Raw genomic sequence first — 17,696 nt, 5'->3', positions numbered from 1 at the left:
GAGTGCAATACCTCTAATGCCATCATTTTCCAGTATTTCCAGCAATTTAGGATGATCAACGGTGTCAAATGCCTTGGCTAAATTCACAAAAATATACAAGGCTTTTTTCTCCATAACCAAATTTATGTTGTTCATGAGTTTAATGAAGGCATCTTCCGTTAAAGTTTTTAAAAACGAAATCAGTTTAATTTCGACTTATTTTTTCTATGAATTTGCTGGCTGTATTTAATGTTCAATGTAATAATTCAGGTAGTGATGGTAGTATTCCTTTTCAGACTTAAAAATGGATTTAATAATGGCTTGTTTAAAAATTTTAGGAAATTTCCCTATTTCAAAATATTTATTTATTGCATGTGCAAGAGGGGCAGTCTAAAAATCTTAATATTCGCTTCTGATTCTGTCACTTTTAGGACTTTTGCTATTTTTTTAAAAAGTCTATGCTTTTTATACTCTCTCTTATTGGTCGGTGTTAAAAACAATGAGTGACTATTAAAAGGTTTTTGATACTTTTGATTTGGATTTAAGTATTGTAGTTTTCTTTTACATCTCATTACCAACATTCTTGAAATATCCATTAAAATATTCTGACATTCGCTTTTTATCTGTCTTCTATAGTTTATTGGTTTGCTTCATATTTTTTCTCCATTTTATTTTTTATATGTTATATAGGCTTGGGCAAGCATATTATTTAAAGTGTTTATGTAATTTTTATATTGATGTGCATAATCATCAGTAAGTCTGCATTCTGTTCTAATTAAACCTCATTCTACGTTTTTCCAGATGAAAAATCTTTTAATTTTTTTACTATTTCTGTAAGCCCTATTTTTGTTTGTAATTTCTGGTTGCTTTATTGAGCTATTGCAAGTCGTTTTCAAAGGAAAGTGCAGAGCAATAGGGTATTTTCAAACGTACATGATTGTGCAATATCTATCGGATTTTTTGATTCGGGTCTTATCATCTAATGCGGACGCAAGTCCACTTTCCCATAGGAAGTTTTTGTATTTTTCAGTTATATGGTTAGTGTCAAGCAAGTCCATATTAATATCCCCTATTAAGACGGAATTCCTGAATTTCTTAAGATTTTTTGGAAAATGTTTCTAACAAATGCACAAAGTTTTCCACGTTTACTGACAGCGATCTGTACAGGCCTAAGAGATACATTCTCATTTTGAAATTTAATATATACATAGGTTTATGACATTTACTTGGTCTACAGTCTCAAATAAATTCAAATTGCAAATTTTCTTCTATATATGCAGGATGTTCCAAAAATCAACGATAAGCCGAAAACGGGTAATATACCAGGTGCTTACACCCTCTGTTGATCTTTTTACTACTGTGGGTACAAACTTTTGAATTTCTTAACTATTTTTTTAATGTAACTCTGAATAACCCTTCGATAAATTACAAAACTAAATTGAAACACAACTGTTCACATTTTTAAAAAATTATCAGATTTTTGCTCAACTTGTGTTGAAAATTGTGTCTTTTGACCATTATTGACCAACTTTAACTAACTGTCCTTGGAAATTAAAATTACTTTACTGTTTGACAAGTGATTTCAAAAGTTTAAGCTAGATTTCAAAATGGTAAGATAATTGCTAGTTTATTGGTTAACTAGGGGATATTTTTTTTAGTAAATGTACGCCGCTACTCTAAGCTAAGTTAATAATTGTATAGTCAAAATAAATGAAATCAAACTTTACTTAAGTCGCAACTCGTTCAAATTGTCTGCCTCTATTCCTGATACGACGTTTTAAATTGGATTAGTGTGCACTTTTTCTTAATTTTAATTTCTCACTTTTTATTAACTATTGTTCCCCGTAAAGTAGGTAAGTTTGAACAATTTATTTAAATCAAGTGAACATGGCGCCAGGCTATTCTTCTACCCCGCCCTATCTACCTGTTTTTTTTTGTAAAAATTGACTAAAAGTAAATTAAGATACAGCATCAGAATTAATCATTCGACAAATTCATTTGCCGCAAAGCGATAGTGCATGTTAACAAGGTTCGAGAATTAATCAGGACTGAACTTCTAAGTGTGCTGGACGTCCCACAATACTGTGCAATCAACTATAATTATAATTTTAAAAATTACATAAATTTATATTTACCATATCAAAAATTCTTTCAACTCCTATAAAATTTCATTTTTAGTTTAATAAAATCACCCATAAATAGATTTAATTAAATTTTCTTAATACAGTCTTAGAGTAGAAACAAGCCACGACCCGTAAAAAGATTTGTATTTTAGGACGCAATTAATAATTAATTTTGGTGCTGTATCTTAATTTACTTTTATTCAATTTTTACAAAATCGATAATATTTAGAGATTTTTGCTCAGAGCACCTTTTTTATGCAAAAGGCATAGGAGCATCATAATCTGATACCCAAATGGGCAGAAATTGAAGTCTTAGAGAAATGGGGTTAAATTTACTAAACAACCTCCTGATTTCCACGCCCCTGGTTAAAATTATTTTTGTTCAGTAGGTTCAAAAGAATAAACGTACTAACAATAATTTATGTCCAAAAATTGGTTGCGGTAGCTTCCGAGGCTATAAAACGAAAACTAGTTTTTAAAGGTTATCTTCAAAGAGCTCTAGCTCCCTAAGGAACTAAAGAACTTTTCTTTTTTTTTTTGACGTTTTCTATCTACCCTAGAAGTTTGTAACATGATCAACGGAACATCCGGTAGATAAGCTTATATCCTGGAATATTTAAAACTGTTACATCACCAAGCAGGAATGTCTCAGTCAATACAATAATTTGACATTTTGTTTTTAAAGCCGCGAAATAAATTTGAATTTTAATATTAAAAAACTTACTAATAATTAATCAATTTTCACAAAAAAAATAAAAGAATAGTTTTGTTACAATTTCTAAAGAAAACAATAATTATTTTTCTTGGATAAATTAATAAAAAAAATACTTGTATATACAAAAGAAAACTTCTTATTTATGGGGTAAAATATATGTATATTCTAAATAAATATTTAAAGGTCTGCCTAGTTAATAAGATAGTAGAGCAGAGTGGATAATTATAATGACAATAAAATTATAATATTTATCAACCTATATACAGGTACTTTTATCGGAGATCGAAATCCGAAAATTAAAAAGGCAGGTGCTTGACAAGCTGTTGGCATAAGCAAGCTGATAAATGCTTTAATTTAACGGCCTCGGTGGTCGGTGAGTAGGTTTGTATCATATATATTGGCACCAATATAGGGTGTACAACCAAACATTAGTAATCCAATTTTATTGTGGGGTAATCTAATATGCTCTTGGAATAATATTACGCGGATTTATGTAGAAATGTATGGAGTTAGTGCGAAACAATAACGAGTAATTTTTTTAATATGTTTTATAAACAAAACTCTCATTTTTATTTACTCGAATTCTAGAAACCAAAAAGAAAATCATTAAGGTTTTTCATTGTATATAATTACTAAATTGTATGATAATTCACCAGTATAAACGTAGTCAAATCAGTTGGGTAAACGTCCTTAATTTATTATGAGGCGACCCCTCCCTCTGTACGAAGGGCCTTTGCGGGAAGCGGGATCCCTTTACCCCTTTGCAACCGCGTATTCGCGTAATGGTAAGCGTGGGTTTGAGAGAGAGACGTATTTTAAATTAATGCAGAAACGTTTTATACGGTAAAAATATATCTGATCATTCTGCGTGTAAAAAATTCTGTTTAAAAAACAATATCCAGATGCTTTAACATGTGTTTGCACGACATATAGACCGGCAACATATTATATGTATATTATTTTCCCGCGTTCGAGGGCAGGCTGTTTTTTTGAACAAAGCGTCGGTGTAGTTTGTGCTCATGTTATATAGTAATAGGGACTTATTTCACGATAGCAGTAATATGGTTGGTGGATTAAGGATTTTAACCGTTATTTTACATAAGGTTTGTGGTAATATTTTCCACTATTTATGATTGATTTTTTGGGTCTCCCGACTGTGCTTTATCATTAGGGAACAGGTTATTTACATGCATTTGATGACGCGTCGGTGCATCTCGGAAATATGTATACTTTTTAAGCAGTTTAAAGGATTTACAATTTTAGGCGAGTAAAGTAAAATTAATCTTTTTCCGCTTAACGGAAAGAAAGTCGTAACAATTTTTTTCTCTGTTTGTTTTAAAATTCTTGTATGATCATTTTGAACAACTAAATTAAGTAGAATCAGTTGAATATTAGAAAATAATTTATTTAGTTTTATATGGCAAATAACTCTCAGTGAATATAATTTATCTCCTAAGTAGATCCATTTTTTTCTAACAAATTTAGTTTAAACAGTAAACAGTTTAAATAACTTTAAGGGAAATATAACACTGCTGTGTAACTATAACCGAAATTTTCTTTGATAGTGAGATAATCTCTTTGTAAAAGTGTTCATTGTAGAGTTCAAATTGGTTTGATTTTGCTCTAATTTTCACTAGTGACTATAGAACTATTTAAAGTATTTTTTTTTGTGAAATAGCTATAGCAGAAGATAGTTTAATATATTTTATATAAATTATATTATTCAAGTCGATAAGGAGTACGAATTTTGAAACAAAAACCATCTATAGGAAAGCATTCAGGGGTTAGTCAAAATAGGATCCATTTTACTCTATTTTTCACTAGTGACTATAGAACCCTGCGACTAGTGGTGAGGTTGGGTTAAATACGTTCAGTGAATTTTAAATGTTTGATGAAATATTAAAAAATGTCACATAAAAACCATTCCTTTAACAGTGTGAAACTTATTAATGAATTAAATATTATCAATTTGTTTAGCATTTAAAATTAATTAAATATAGCTTCTTTAAATAGTTATAAAAAAAATAAATAAAAAGAAATAAACAGTAACTTTAAGTCACAGGTCTCAAATAAATTGACATATAAGGTCAAAGGATTACACGTTTCGCTGTTACTAGGCAACATCAGATCTACTGTAAGAAAGAAACAGGAATAATAAGCTTTACGAACATTTATTACTTAAACCTAATTTACACTAAAATTACAAACTAATTACTTCATATCTTGTGTAATCACTAATAAAAAAGAACAAAAAACAAAAAAAAAAACATTACATGAGTAGTAAGTTTAAATTGATAAAATAGGACGGAGACGAGTTATCACTTATTAAAAATATAAACAAAATAAATTGAGGTTAGGTTTAAAGACAAAAAATTCAATACAGAATATATGAAAATTAAAAAAAGGGTTTGTTGAATGTAGGAATCGAACCGTGTACATCTGTGTTATAAGTAGTATCATTAAGCCTTGCGTCAAATTGGCTTGGTGTAGTGCACTTCTTTTATATAAGGAGAATCTGGCAAGGAGAAGGCAAAGTCAAATTGTTAAAAATCAACGTGAGTTTCAGAATTGAAAATCTTATTCACACAGTTGAGAATTGGACTTTTCTTGGCTCTGGTATTTTTTCCAATTTTTCTAGAAGGTCCTATTTTTTACCTTTAGGACATTCATGTAATACTTTCACATTCTCATGTATGGTACTAAAATGTCCTACAGGATAAAACCCTAAAATAGCCAACCCAGCAATCTGTTTGAAGAATCGTCCATTAAATTTATAAAAGTTTTGTTCCAGTGCTAGATTCAACAACGTTTTTAGATTATCTATCGAGGTTTTTTCGGCACTTTACTTTTTTCGAAGCAGTTTAATCAATTCGGTCATTTCTGAGCGAGCCAAGAGAATAATTAACTGACCTATTTGGACGCATATTTTTTATTAGCTCCAGGCACGTCTGATATTCAATATCTTCAACATGAAGTACCTCAAGGGTCCATTCTTGGGCCCATACTTTTTCATCAATACTTATATCTATATATTGATGACACAGCTTCTATCACCATTTTATCCTGAAGATTCTGGCGGGGGACTCGCTGGTTTCAATGTTGATCTGGACAGTATCTCTGACTGGTCTTCTGGACATGGTTTGCCTACAGTGCGGTGGAACTTATCAATGTAAATTATTTGCTAGTGACTGGCTCTGGTCATTATTCTTTCAAAATCAATACACCAAGTTTTTTACAACAGATGATAACTTAGGTGATTTTCTTTTTTTCTCTTTTCAATACTGTACATCTGGGTTATGGTAGTGGGTTTAAGTTTTCTCTTTATTTATTTTTATTTAACTGATTGCTTTTTATTATTTATTTTTTTTTCTTTTATAATCTTAACAGTACCGTAATTGTATATATGAATGAATGAAGGTTGCTTCACGCAAATAACACCTTTTGTGTATATATGCTATATATTGCTATATGCACACTTAACTTGAATTTGACTTTTAAATTTAATGATCTCACATCAAACAAAGAGACATAACTGCCTGGAAAAATATTTGAATTTTTTTGAGGCAGTTTAGTGAATTCAATCATTTCTCATTGAGCATAGAGATTAACTGACTCAACAGCCTGGAAGACTATCCAAATTCCTTCCAGGTTGTTCAGTAAATTCAAGCATTTTTACAGTTACAACTAAACGTTTTCGTTGAATATTTTCCCAAGTTACTGTCAAGGGAACATTTTCATTATATTCTCCGACTCATAAAACTCACGACTCATATTATCATCTCAGTAAGATGTGACGCTACAGTTTTAAAATGCTGAATCAATGTTTGTCAAGTATTTGAATCAATATACAAAAGTAGTTTGTTAAAATATAAAACAATTTTAATCTGATACTAAAGTAAAAATGAAGATGAGCGACTTATTGTTTAAAACAAATATTCCTTAAAATTTGAATGAAAATATGACCTCAAACTTCTTTAAAATAAAGTTTTAAATGTTACGTGTATATTAACTTAAATTTAAATACATCTTATAATGAAATTGACTAAAAATGTATTGTTGCTCTCATAGCTCAAGTTACTGCTGCATGATTTGTTTTTAATAAGGTTTAAGTTTCTTAATACTTTTTACACTTCACTACTGCATTTTTTAGATGTCATCATTGCCACAATCCAGAAGCTCTACATATTTCACATCAGATTCGGAGTCATCCGACGATTTACTCAGCGCGTCATGTAGTTTACAAGAAATACGACAAGAAGATCTGGCAGCCATATTACCCACGCAAAATGAGTGCAATGACTTCAGCCATTTTGATGAAAAGAACAAGGTAGGCATTTGATCGAATCAAATCTATAAAAAGTACTCAGGTACTAATGTTGTTCGGAAGATAATAACGTCAGTAGTGAAGTAGATGTCTAGTTATGTCTAAACCGAAGGTTCCAGGCATTCAGTATTTTGCTAAAATTATCCTAATATACAAGCTTTTGAATTACTTGCGAACTAATCTTTATTATTCATCATTTTTTACACTGGACAATTTATTATGTTAGGAACTACAACTGTAAACAAAATCAGTATACAATTGATATTAACTATTCCAAATGTAATTTTTAAGAGGTTCAGGAGCAAATCAATAAATATCTAAACAATATTCATATTTTATTACCAATAACTAAATAATTCAACTAAAATCGAAGAAAATTGACTATGAAAAAACTATGGTGAACTTCTGGAAAAACTGGAAGAATTTCTATCAAGTGCCTATTTTATGCTTTTAAGATATTCAAAAGCCTGAAAGAAGCCTCTAAGTGACTCAAGTGCCTGAAATAAGATTTGTATTTAATAAAAAGTTAAGAATAAGTGTCTTATTGGTTAAACTTTTCCCTCTCATTAAGTGCCTGATATAAGCTGCTGAGTTACTTAAACGCCTTGAATAACCTTCCTAGTTAATTTAGTATCTGTAATAAGTTTTTAAGTACCGCGAAATGCATGGAATTAGGTTCTAGTTAATCTGTTTAAGTCAGATTATTTAATTAAAATAATAAGGTCTAATAATACTAAATACATCATTGGAATAAGCTTTTTACTTCAATTAAGTGCCTGAAATACAACTTTTACTTTTTATTTATTTACCAACGGCCATTAAACCCAATATACGATAAAATTAAAGTAAAATATTTGTATAGTATATTAAATTAGTCTAATCTACACTAGAAGAAACAAAACGGAACACTTGTATCAAGTATTATCACAATCAATAATTGGTATAGCAATATAATTTAGTATGAGATCATTGGAAAAATCCAAGTTGAACAGAAGTCTGTACCCAGACAGTCCAAGTCTATCCAATGGACTTCCAAAGGTTTCCTTTTTTCTCCATATACCATAGGGTGGGCTAAGTGATCAATAAAAAAATTATGGATAGGTCATTATTTTGTCAGTTTCTGAATATTTGAATAATTTTGGTGTAAGCTTGGATGAGAAATTACATTGAAACTGGAATCCTATAGAGAAGTTTGGTTTTGCAGAAGAAATAGCAAAAAATCCTCAGACACTCCTATAATAGAAATTACAGAGAAGAAACTCCAAAGCATTCTAAATACTAACTGGGCAAGTTTGGTTTTGTTAGATTTATACATTTTAGTGTAGGTATTTAGTAACTCTCTTTATTTATTTAGGCTTTTGTTCATCTTTTTTCTACTTTTATCCATTTTGGATAAGTAAGTAGTTTAGCTCTTCTCCAATAAGCTTAAGATCACTATGTTTACCTTTAAAGAAAATATCAATACAATTTCGATCTCAATCAGGACTCTCCTGCAACTGGCGATATCTCCGACTCGGACATGGAACTTCCTCAGCAAGCCATAAACTCACTCATTCAACGCACCACAGAGTCATCGAGCGACGGTGAGGGCCATCAACTTCCCAACCCTCAAACCTTATTCGCTAATAGACTGCTTCAGCAATTCGTACCGACCGAATCTCTAGTTAATGCTGCAGACGGTGAAACGCACGAACCTTTGCCCACCTCAGTGAGTGAAAGTTTGAACTCTCCATCGAATACTAGTACCGTCAGCATGGCTAATTCCCAAAATAACTCGGTGGCTTCAGGAAGCAAAACACAAACCAGCGAAGATATTCAGGGTTCGAGTTTTGATAGTGGTCATGTAGATGTTGCCGTGAAAAGGGGTAGAGGGAGGCCGAAGAGAGGAGTTACGAGGGGCATTAAGCCGAAATGTGAAGAGAGAAGTGGCGAGAAGAGCGTGCCAGAGTTTTGTGGTGGGCCCAATGTTAGTCCTGATTCAGGTAAGCTTGTTTTTGTAAATAAAAATAATGTTAATATTATTTAGAAATACCAAATTATTTATAGACAAAGTCATTCAAAATACAAATTTTAGAGAGTTTTTCAAATAAATAAGAATATAAAGCAGCAAAAAAATTTCTTCCTAATTCGAAAATACTTTATATACTTTTTTATATGATTTGACGGTTTATTAATAGTTTGACAAACTATTTTTTTCAATTTTTTTTTTTTATTTAATTATTTAATTTAATTTTACTTTAATTACCTTGATAACGGTAGTAGATATAACTACCGAAACGTTGGTTCAAATTAGGTATTTTTAAAAAAAGTAGGTCTTCTTGTTCTTCTTGATTTTCTTCTTCTTTTCAATTGTTGAGCGTGTGAGATAAAAATTTCTAAATTGATTTTTGCTATAAGTGACGTAATACCCAATATAATAAGTAACTCATTATGAATTCGTCACAACAATACAGATTTTACTTAAAAATTAATCTTATAGCATATTTTGGAAATTCAAAGTATTGGCTGCTAAGGACTAACACATGATTGTTAACATTTACACACGGTGGTGTCAAACTATCCAAATTACTTTGGTTTACAGTTAAGCAATTTTTTCCATTACATTACAGCATATACATGTTAGATACACGGTACATTTAAGCTTTTGATGGCATTTTACCTTATTTTTCATTTTATTCCAAATCTTCCTAATGATCTTTTGGACATCTAAAGCATGTGCTTAAAAATAAACTAAAAATTAGCTTAAATGCCTGAAATACTTGGATGAATCTACAAATGTCCCCAAAAGCCAGAAAAATTACCTAAAATGCCTAGAAAAATACTGAAAATGTACTCTAGTGTCTAAAAAACTGAATTTAAATGAAATGGAATAAATTTAAAAAACAACTATGCCGATTATTTCTTCATTTCTATGAACTTTTCTACTTAGAATCCAGGAATGCCCTCTACAAATTATGATTACCATTTAAACAAAGCTCTATATATTTTGGCATACTTTATATTTATTTAAACCGTTCTACATCTTATCTTGGTTTAAAAAATCTGATCTTTCAGTTTCTTTTTATTAGGAAAAAGTTTATTTAGTGTTAGCCATTCTTGGACCATTATATTCGCTCTACAGTTTCTCTCGGATTTCAAAAATTGCATCATCAGCATATAATATATTTAAGATGCCCTTTTATATACATTTATATAAATTAGGAAAAATATGAAATAAACCTCTTAAATATGGGACATATTTTAGTTTTAAAGCCTAAATAAAATAACCAATTTCAAAGCAAGAGTTCAGAATATCAACCAAATGACCACATTGTATTTTGGTATGATTTAAAATAAAGAAAACACTTTTCACATCAGTGTAATCTTCCAATACTCCTTAAAGTTATATGCAGAAGGTGGCAAAATATTTGTTAAGGCAAGATTCTCATATAGACGGTGTTTTTCGAGCCTCAACTTTGCGCTTGTATTGCAAAAAAACTGTGCATCTTAGAAACTTGAAATTTTTAATTACAATGAAGTCATTCTATTGGAAATTTGATGCAGTTCAATTTTATATACAGGGTTTTCAAAGTACTATTGTTAACGTGGTTATTATTAGAGCTCCAAAGTTAAATAGGCAAACTAGTAGTATGTTTTCCGCTGATAACGATGGTGAAAATGAACTAAAAATCAGACAGTATGATTAATAAAAAAAAAATTAAAATTTTTATTATTATTTGACTATACTATTGACAATGTTTATTTTTATTAACCAAAAGAAGAAAAATATTTCCAAAATATTTGGGAAGTTAAACATCGAATTTTTAGTGTTTAACCACTTGGTAAACTTCTTTTTTTTATTTCAATTTTTGCAGGGCGCATTGGAACATATTGTTTTATTTTAGATGCCTGTTTATAACCCCATTTCTAAAATACGGAAGCTTACAGAAATTTACCTAAAACTCTCGCAATTTTTAGGGATTCAAAACAGCCCAGATCACGTCTCCAGTCCAGAACCGTCAATTTCAATGAGATTAAAGAGCGCCTTTAGAAAAGACGATTCACAAAAGTCATCAGAGGCGAAAATGTCCAGCAAAACTGAGTCCAGTAAACGGGTTTATTCCAGTTTACGAAGCGTCGAGAGGTTTTCAAAACGAATTGTAGCACAGGAAAAACAAGGAGATAATGTAGATAATCTAGAACAGGTAAAGAAGAATATTTAATTTTCTGTGCTGTATTGTTTTTTTTAAATAACATATTATAGATATGATTTAAACAATGAGTATAGTAATAGTTTTTCTCGGTTTTTCAGTTAGGATGTGAAAAATGTTCAACTTTCTGTTCATATATGTTAAAAAACTCTGCAAATTTCAGTATATAATTTATTAACCAAAAAGAAATAATGGACATATCAGTTGATCATGGGAAAATTTATTAGGCAGCTGATTAATTGTAACAAATTTCATGTAATATTAAGGGCTGATGATTAAAATTAAAACTTTACATCACTAACCTGTTATGAAAGGTGTAACTGGAAAAAAATTTTTTTTTAGAAAAAAACCGGCGGTACCACCACCAGAAGCCAAGATTCAAACACTACCAAACCACTCAAAAAAACATCGCTAAACGCCAGTGAAAATATTACCAAATTTAAACCGTCAACCAATACAGATAAATATTCAACCAGGCGATCATCCCGGGAGAAACAACAATCAGATTCCAGCAGGACTTCATCCCAAGAAAAAATTAAGGAAGTCCCCGGTAAAACGGTGGATCGAGCCAAAAGGGAGTGTCAGAAAAAGTTAGCAGAACCTGAAAAGTCGCAGCAATCTATCAAGAAACCCAAATCGGACTCTAGCCGAAATTCCTCCCAAGAAAAAGTGAAACAAGTACTAAATAAACCTCCGGTTACTTCGAATCAGTTTGACCGGGTGCTTTATGCGAACGCCGATAGAGTTTTATACCCGCCCAGGCGAAAAGTTGGCAGGCCTGCTTCGGTTCGAAAACCCGGTAGACCCCCGAGGCATAAAAGCGAGAATTTGGATGGGAAAGTGCAGGAAAAAGTCCCGAATTGTAAAGGTAAAAATAAATTTTATTAATTAAAGGCATGTAAAAGGAAAATGAAGGAACTTAAGAAAACTATTTATAGTTATTAACCGATGATGAGAAGGTTTCTAATTTTATTTGAGTTTGCAAGTATATGTCCAAATGAAGTTTCAATTTTGATGAATAAAAATGGCATTGGTCATAAATAAAGCCATTTTTATTCAAGGATTGGCAATATTTTTGTCTTGTAAAAATGTAAGTAATATGCTTCTAAACAACTTTAAAAATGGGTTTTTTACGTAATTTAATACTGCACTGCTTAATTTCATATTTATAATAATCTTTTCTCAAAAATATCTTTAAAATAAGATTTCCCTTTTGTCACCTTATTAGAACAATATTAAATTTATCAACAATTATTATGAATTTAACTAACTTGAACATTTAAAACTGCATAGAAAATCCATATTTAGTAGCAGTAAATAAACAGTTCTAAAGATTTTAACCCGGTCAAAAAACGAAAATATTTGTTATTGTGTAAGAAACCAGATATTATTGTTTGGGATTTTGTTGTTTTGTATATATGGTAATGTAATATGAATTTAACACTAATGATATTTGTAAAATATAAAGGGACCATCTACTAGGGGCAATATTGATTTTTTTTGCCTTGTATATAAATATAAGGAATTTGGAAAGATTTAAAATTGATATTGGACAAATGTTGACATATTTAATATTAAGGCCAAAGAAAATAAGAAATTGCTTGAGCATCAGGACATGGTTTAGAAAGCAATATAAAAACAAAACACAGTTTTATTTTATATAGGGTGTTGCACCGCCAGGCGGGACAGGAAATCCTATGTAATTTTTAATAGGGTCAAAAATTGGCTCTCCTAAGTATTTTCGAGAAAAATGTATTAAAGTGGTTTAAAGAGCGCTAAAATTTGCAATCAACAAGATAACAATTTTGTAGGTTTGTCCGTTTAGAAGTTATTAAGCCAGCCAAAATGTATTACCTTGACCGGTGCTGAACATCAAACAATTTGTCATAATAAGTTCCCTACACTAAAATTCTACATTAAAAAACTCAGCTATGAGTTATACTACTGAAGAAAAAGTACGGTTAAATGGTTTTACCAAGGCAAAAGTTACCGAGAAATTTCAGAATTGTTTGCAACCCTTTTTCCAAATAGGCCGCCGATACCAGGAAAATTAACAGTAACCATTTAACCCTACTTTTTCTTCAGTAGTGTAATTCATAGCTCAGTTTTTAATGTTGAATTTTAATGCACTGAACTTATTATGACAAATTATTTGATGTTCATCACCAGTCAAGGTAATAAATTTTGGCTGGCATACCTGTGAATAAGAGGAAATTTAAAAAAATCGTGCATATTTTTAGCTGTTATTCCAAAACGGACAAACCAAAAGTAATTAAACTTATTTTGTTGGTTGTACATTTTCGTACTCAAAATTTCTAAAAAAAATCTTTAAATTATTTTAATACATTTTTTCTTTAAAATAATTAGGGGAGCCAATATTTGATCCTATTAAAAATGACATGAGATTTCCTATGTCCTGCCTGGCGGTGCTACACCTTGTATAGTGAATATTGTAGACTGTACTTGGGTTTAGTTTTGTTTTATATCCTGTTTTTATTGTTCTCCTTTCTTTTGATTCTTGTAACATAGAAATTAAAAAAAAAAAACAGGTTTAGCATTATAAAGTATAATATTCCTAAGTTTAGACTGGTTGAGTACTACAAGATTTTGATTGGTCAATTGTGATGAATAATCATGTTATCATTTATTATTAATTAATTTTAAAAACTTTATTGTTAATAAATGCTTCACAAAATTACAATATAACGCATAAAAAACGCAACAAAATAAAAGGGGATTAGTAACGGTATTATCACATCAATTAAAACTAGAGATCAAATAAAGAAAAAAACTGATACTGAATTAGATAAAGAATACAGATATAAGAATACAATATACAGGAGAGAATCTACAGAATACAAAAAATATGAGAAAGATGCATTAAGTAATCAAAAATATCCCATAAGAAAACGATAAAAATAAGAACGATGGTGTTATTAATATAAAAAAATAATTATCGAGAAAATGTTAATAGTCCGCTTGAGGCATCAAATTTTTGTAAGAGCTATTACATCGGGAATAGAAATGGAAACATTAATTTCTCCACCTCAATTTAAACAGGATGCCCCAGTAACAAGATCAATTTATTTTAAATGCCATAAAAAATGAATTAATAAAGTGTATCTCAACATTAAAAAAAATGATAGTTCACCAGGTTATGATGGTATTCAAGCAGATACCATTAAGGAGACACGTTTATAAATAGATAATCCACTATTACATATTCTAGATCTTATATTATAAGCTGGTAAAATACTACTTGAATTTAAAACCTCCATTATTAAATCAGGTTTTAAAACATTTATAATTACAGCTCTATCAGCCTTATAAGTAATTTTGCGAATGTTCATGAAAAATTTATAGATTAGAGTGATTAGACTAATGATTTTTTTTAAATAAATGTTGTATCCTCAAATCAGCAGGGGTGCAGTACAAAAGACGCCATGCATCAACTAATAACTGAAGTAGTAAATAATTTAAATTCCGACTGGAAATGCTTGGCTATTGTATTCCTAGATCTTGCAAGGCCTTTGATACTAAGGCTCATAATAAACTTTTTAATATTCTTGAAAGATTAAGCTAATATCTCGAGTGACGCACAGGAAATTAAGATTGGCACTCTATAAGGCACGGTTTTGGGCCCAGTACTTTTTATAATTATAAATAATGGTAAATATTTTAACAGCAGAGGTAAAGTTAAATTTTGCTAGTCCGAAATTCAAGGACAACCAAGATAAAACTAGTTGATAAACTTAATATAATTTTGGCCACAAATTTACCATTTTTAACAAAATTTGGACATTGTCTTTTGTTTTATATGGCAAATCTTCAACTTATTTTTTTTTAAATTCCGTAACTCTTTTAGGTTTAGCATAATTTAATTTTTTATTTTAAATATGAATTGTGCAAACAGTTTTGCTTAAAAAAGTAATACTTCAAAAATCTCACTACAATCTAAAAATCACACAATTAATAAAGTTATCTATTATCTTTGATTGCATTCTTATTGTTAGTTCTGTTAGTTATTGTTATTTCTTAATTATTGCGTATGACGTGAAAGTCGAAAATCTTGGCCCGCATGAAGTCCTTAACGCAAGACTTTAACGCATTGGATTTTTTTTGCATATAAGGATACATAAAATTAATTGTTTACGAAGATACAATCGCAAGAGAGCAATTAATGGTAAAAAATTTTATCTGCTGCTGATTTTTAAACATGAAATTATTTCTGATTCAGTCATCTTTCAGTAAAAGAATTTTCGAATGAATAGAGTATTAAGACAAATGGAGATAATCTTAACCATTTACTGGCAAATATTCAAAATTTGTATTTTTAATTTATCTTTTGATTTTGTCATTCATTCGAAGTGTAATAAAGCAATTTAAATAGTTTATGAAGTCGTTTATGTTAAGTGCATTGAAAACTTTAAATGTAAATATCTAAAAAAGGGTTAATCGTAGCGAGATTTTTGAAGTATACCTTTTTTAAGCAAAATTGTTTGCATACTACATATTTTAAATAGAGAATTAAATTATGCTAAGCCTAAAAAAAATACGGAATTAAAAAAAAACAAAATGTTGCTGGTGGCGCCCTTTATGACATAAATTAAAAAAATGTTAATGTTAAGATTTGCCATCTAAACAGAAAGCCATGGTACAAATTTTGTTAAAAACAAACAATAAATGCTAAATTTATGGCCAGAATTCAAAAAAAAAAATATATTAAGTTAATCACCATGTATCTTGGTTGTCTTTGACTTTTAGACTAGGATATAACTTAAACTTTTTTCAAAAGGAATCTGATTTTAAAATATTTACTATTATTTATAGGACACCCTGTATATCAATTTATTATTAAGAGTACAGGTGGATGGTCTACTAGTATTAAGATACTGCATAAGTGCAGATGATACGGCCATTGTAATTTTAGGAACGTCTGTGGACAGTGTAAAGAACAAATCTGTAAATAATTTTACTATAATAAAAAATTGACTTCAAACCTTTAAATTATCATAAAACTTCTACTACTATAACTATAATTATGCTTCTATTTTAGTAGGTAATCACTGTATTAAAAACTTTATCTACAAAATACCTTAGAGTTGTAATTCATAAGCTTGTGAAATTGCAACTACATATTGATAATATTTCCAACAAAATTTGAAAACTAATTAATAAATTTTACTTATTGAGGGAATTTTTAAATACTACTTTCACATCTAGGTGCTCGACATTAATTTAAATGGGATTTCTATGATTGAAAAGGTCGTTATGGCAAAGGCAATACATTCTTATATACTAATAAAATGATTAAAATCTCAATACAAATACCACCTTTCTATAATATTTTTGTACTGGATAAAACCTGATGGATTAACCTTAATTAGAATTAAAAAGAATTCACTGACAATTTAATTATTTTAGTCACTTACAAACCTTTTTTCGATAGGTAAATCAAGGGGTAGGATACTTTCCACCTCAGGTAACAGTTTATCCAAGTCAGGACTAAAATCAAAAGGGGTCTCCTTAAAAATCCCGAAAATTCTACATTCGAAACATCGGCACAAGCACAAAAAGAAAAAATTCAAACTGCTAAAGCCCCTGGTTCTGTCCGACCCGAAGATCAACCAGGAAATCGAGAAACTTATCTGTGATTTTGTTAAGTTTTGCGTTATCGCGTCTAAGCAACCTAAAGAAAACGTACCCGAGCAAATAATCAAATCGATAAAGAAAGTAACGAAAAAAAGAAGAACCACCGATCATATGGAAAAAAAGAAAAAGAAGCAGAACGTTAGTACAACGGTTAATAAAGTAAGAACGTATTTTTGTCGATAAAAATATCGTCTTAATTATTAAAATTTATAGGTTCCGACCTGTAACGACCAGCGGCTTCCATTAAAAAAACGCCACTACCATTTGGTGAGCAGCAGTAGCGAGAATCATAAAGAAAAGCAGGAAGTAGAAGAGGAAGTCGAGAAAGTATCTGAGAAAGTTTTAGATGATGGAAAAAGCAAGGCTGAAAAGAAAGAAAAGGTTAAGGAGAAGGATACCAAGGCACCGAAACCTAGCCCTCTGACTAAGGATATTATTAATAACAATGAGTATGAATTTAAAGTAAGTATTATTATAATAAAGACAAACTCCTTTGCAGAAAGTCTTTGCTTTTTTGATGTTTACTTTGAAAGATTTGTGAGGCTGTTGAAAAGAAAATATGATATCATTTTAAAGTCTTTGTTTAAATTATCTAATGATCATTTATTTATATGTACCTATATGTTTTTTTAAGCTTGGATTTTTTTCTCAATTACTTTAGATTTTTCAAGTTTATTTTTTATTTTATTTTAAATTGTACTACAAATTTTTTA

General features: G+C 30.0%; 1 protein-coding gene across 1 annotated transcript in view; it reads left to right on the top strand.

Moving 5' to 3' along the window:
• Positions 1 to 17,696, top strand: part of LOC126733834 (histone-lysine N-methyltransferase ash1) — a 77,766-nt gene that overhangs the window by 9,856 nt on the left and 50,214 nt on the right. The window contains exons 4-9 of the mRNA XM_050437248.1: positions 6,968 to 7,144; positions 8,625 to 9,123; positions 11,099 to 11,325; positions 11,674 to 12,199; positions 16,781 to 17,142; positions 17,197 to 17,445. Coding sequence (XP_050293205.1) covers positions 6,968 to 7,144; positions 8,625 to 9,123; positions 11,099 to 11,325; positions 11,674 to 12,199; positions 16,781 to 17,142; positions 17,197 to 17,445 — 2,040 coding nt within the window. The remainder of the gene's footprint in view (positions 1 to 6,967; positions 7,145 to 8,624; positions 9,124 to 11,098; positions 11,326 to 11,673; positions 12,200 to 16,780; positions 17,143 to 17,196; positions 17,446 to 17,696) is intronic.

Source organism: Anthonomus grandis, chromosome 3 (genome assembly GCF_022605725.1).
Source record: "Anthonomus grandis grandis chromosome 3, icAntGran1.3, whole genome shotgun sequence".
In the NCBI taxonomy this organism is placed as follows: Eukaryota; Metazoa; Arthropoda; class Insecta; order Coleoptera; family Curculionidae; genus Anthonomus; species Anthonomus grandis.
Note: the sequence above shows the minus strand (reverse complement) of the source record. Positions and strands in the feature narration are given on the sequence as shown.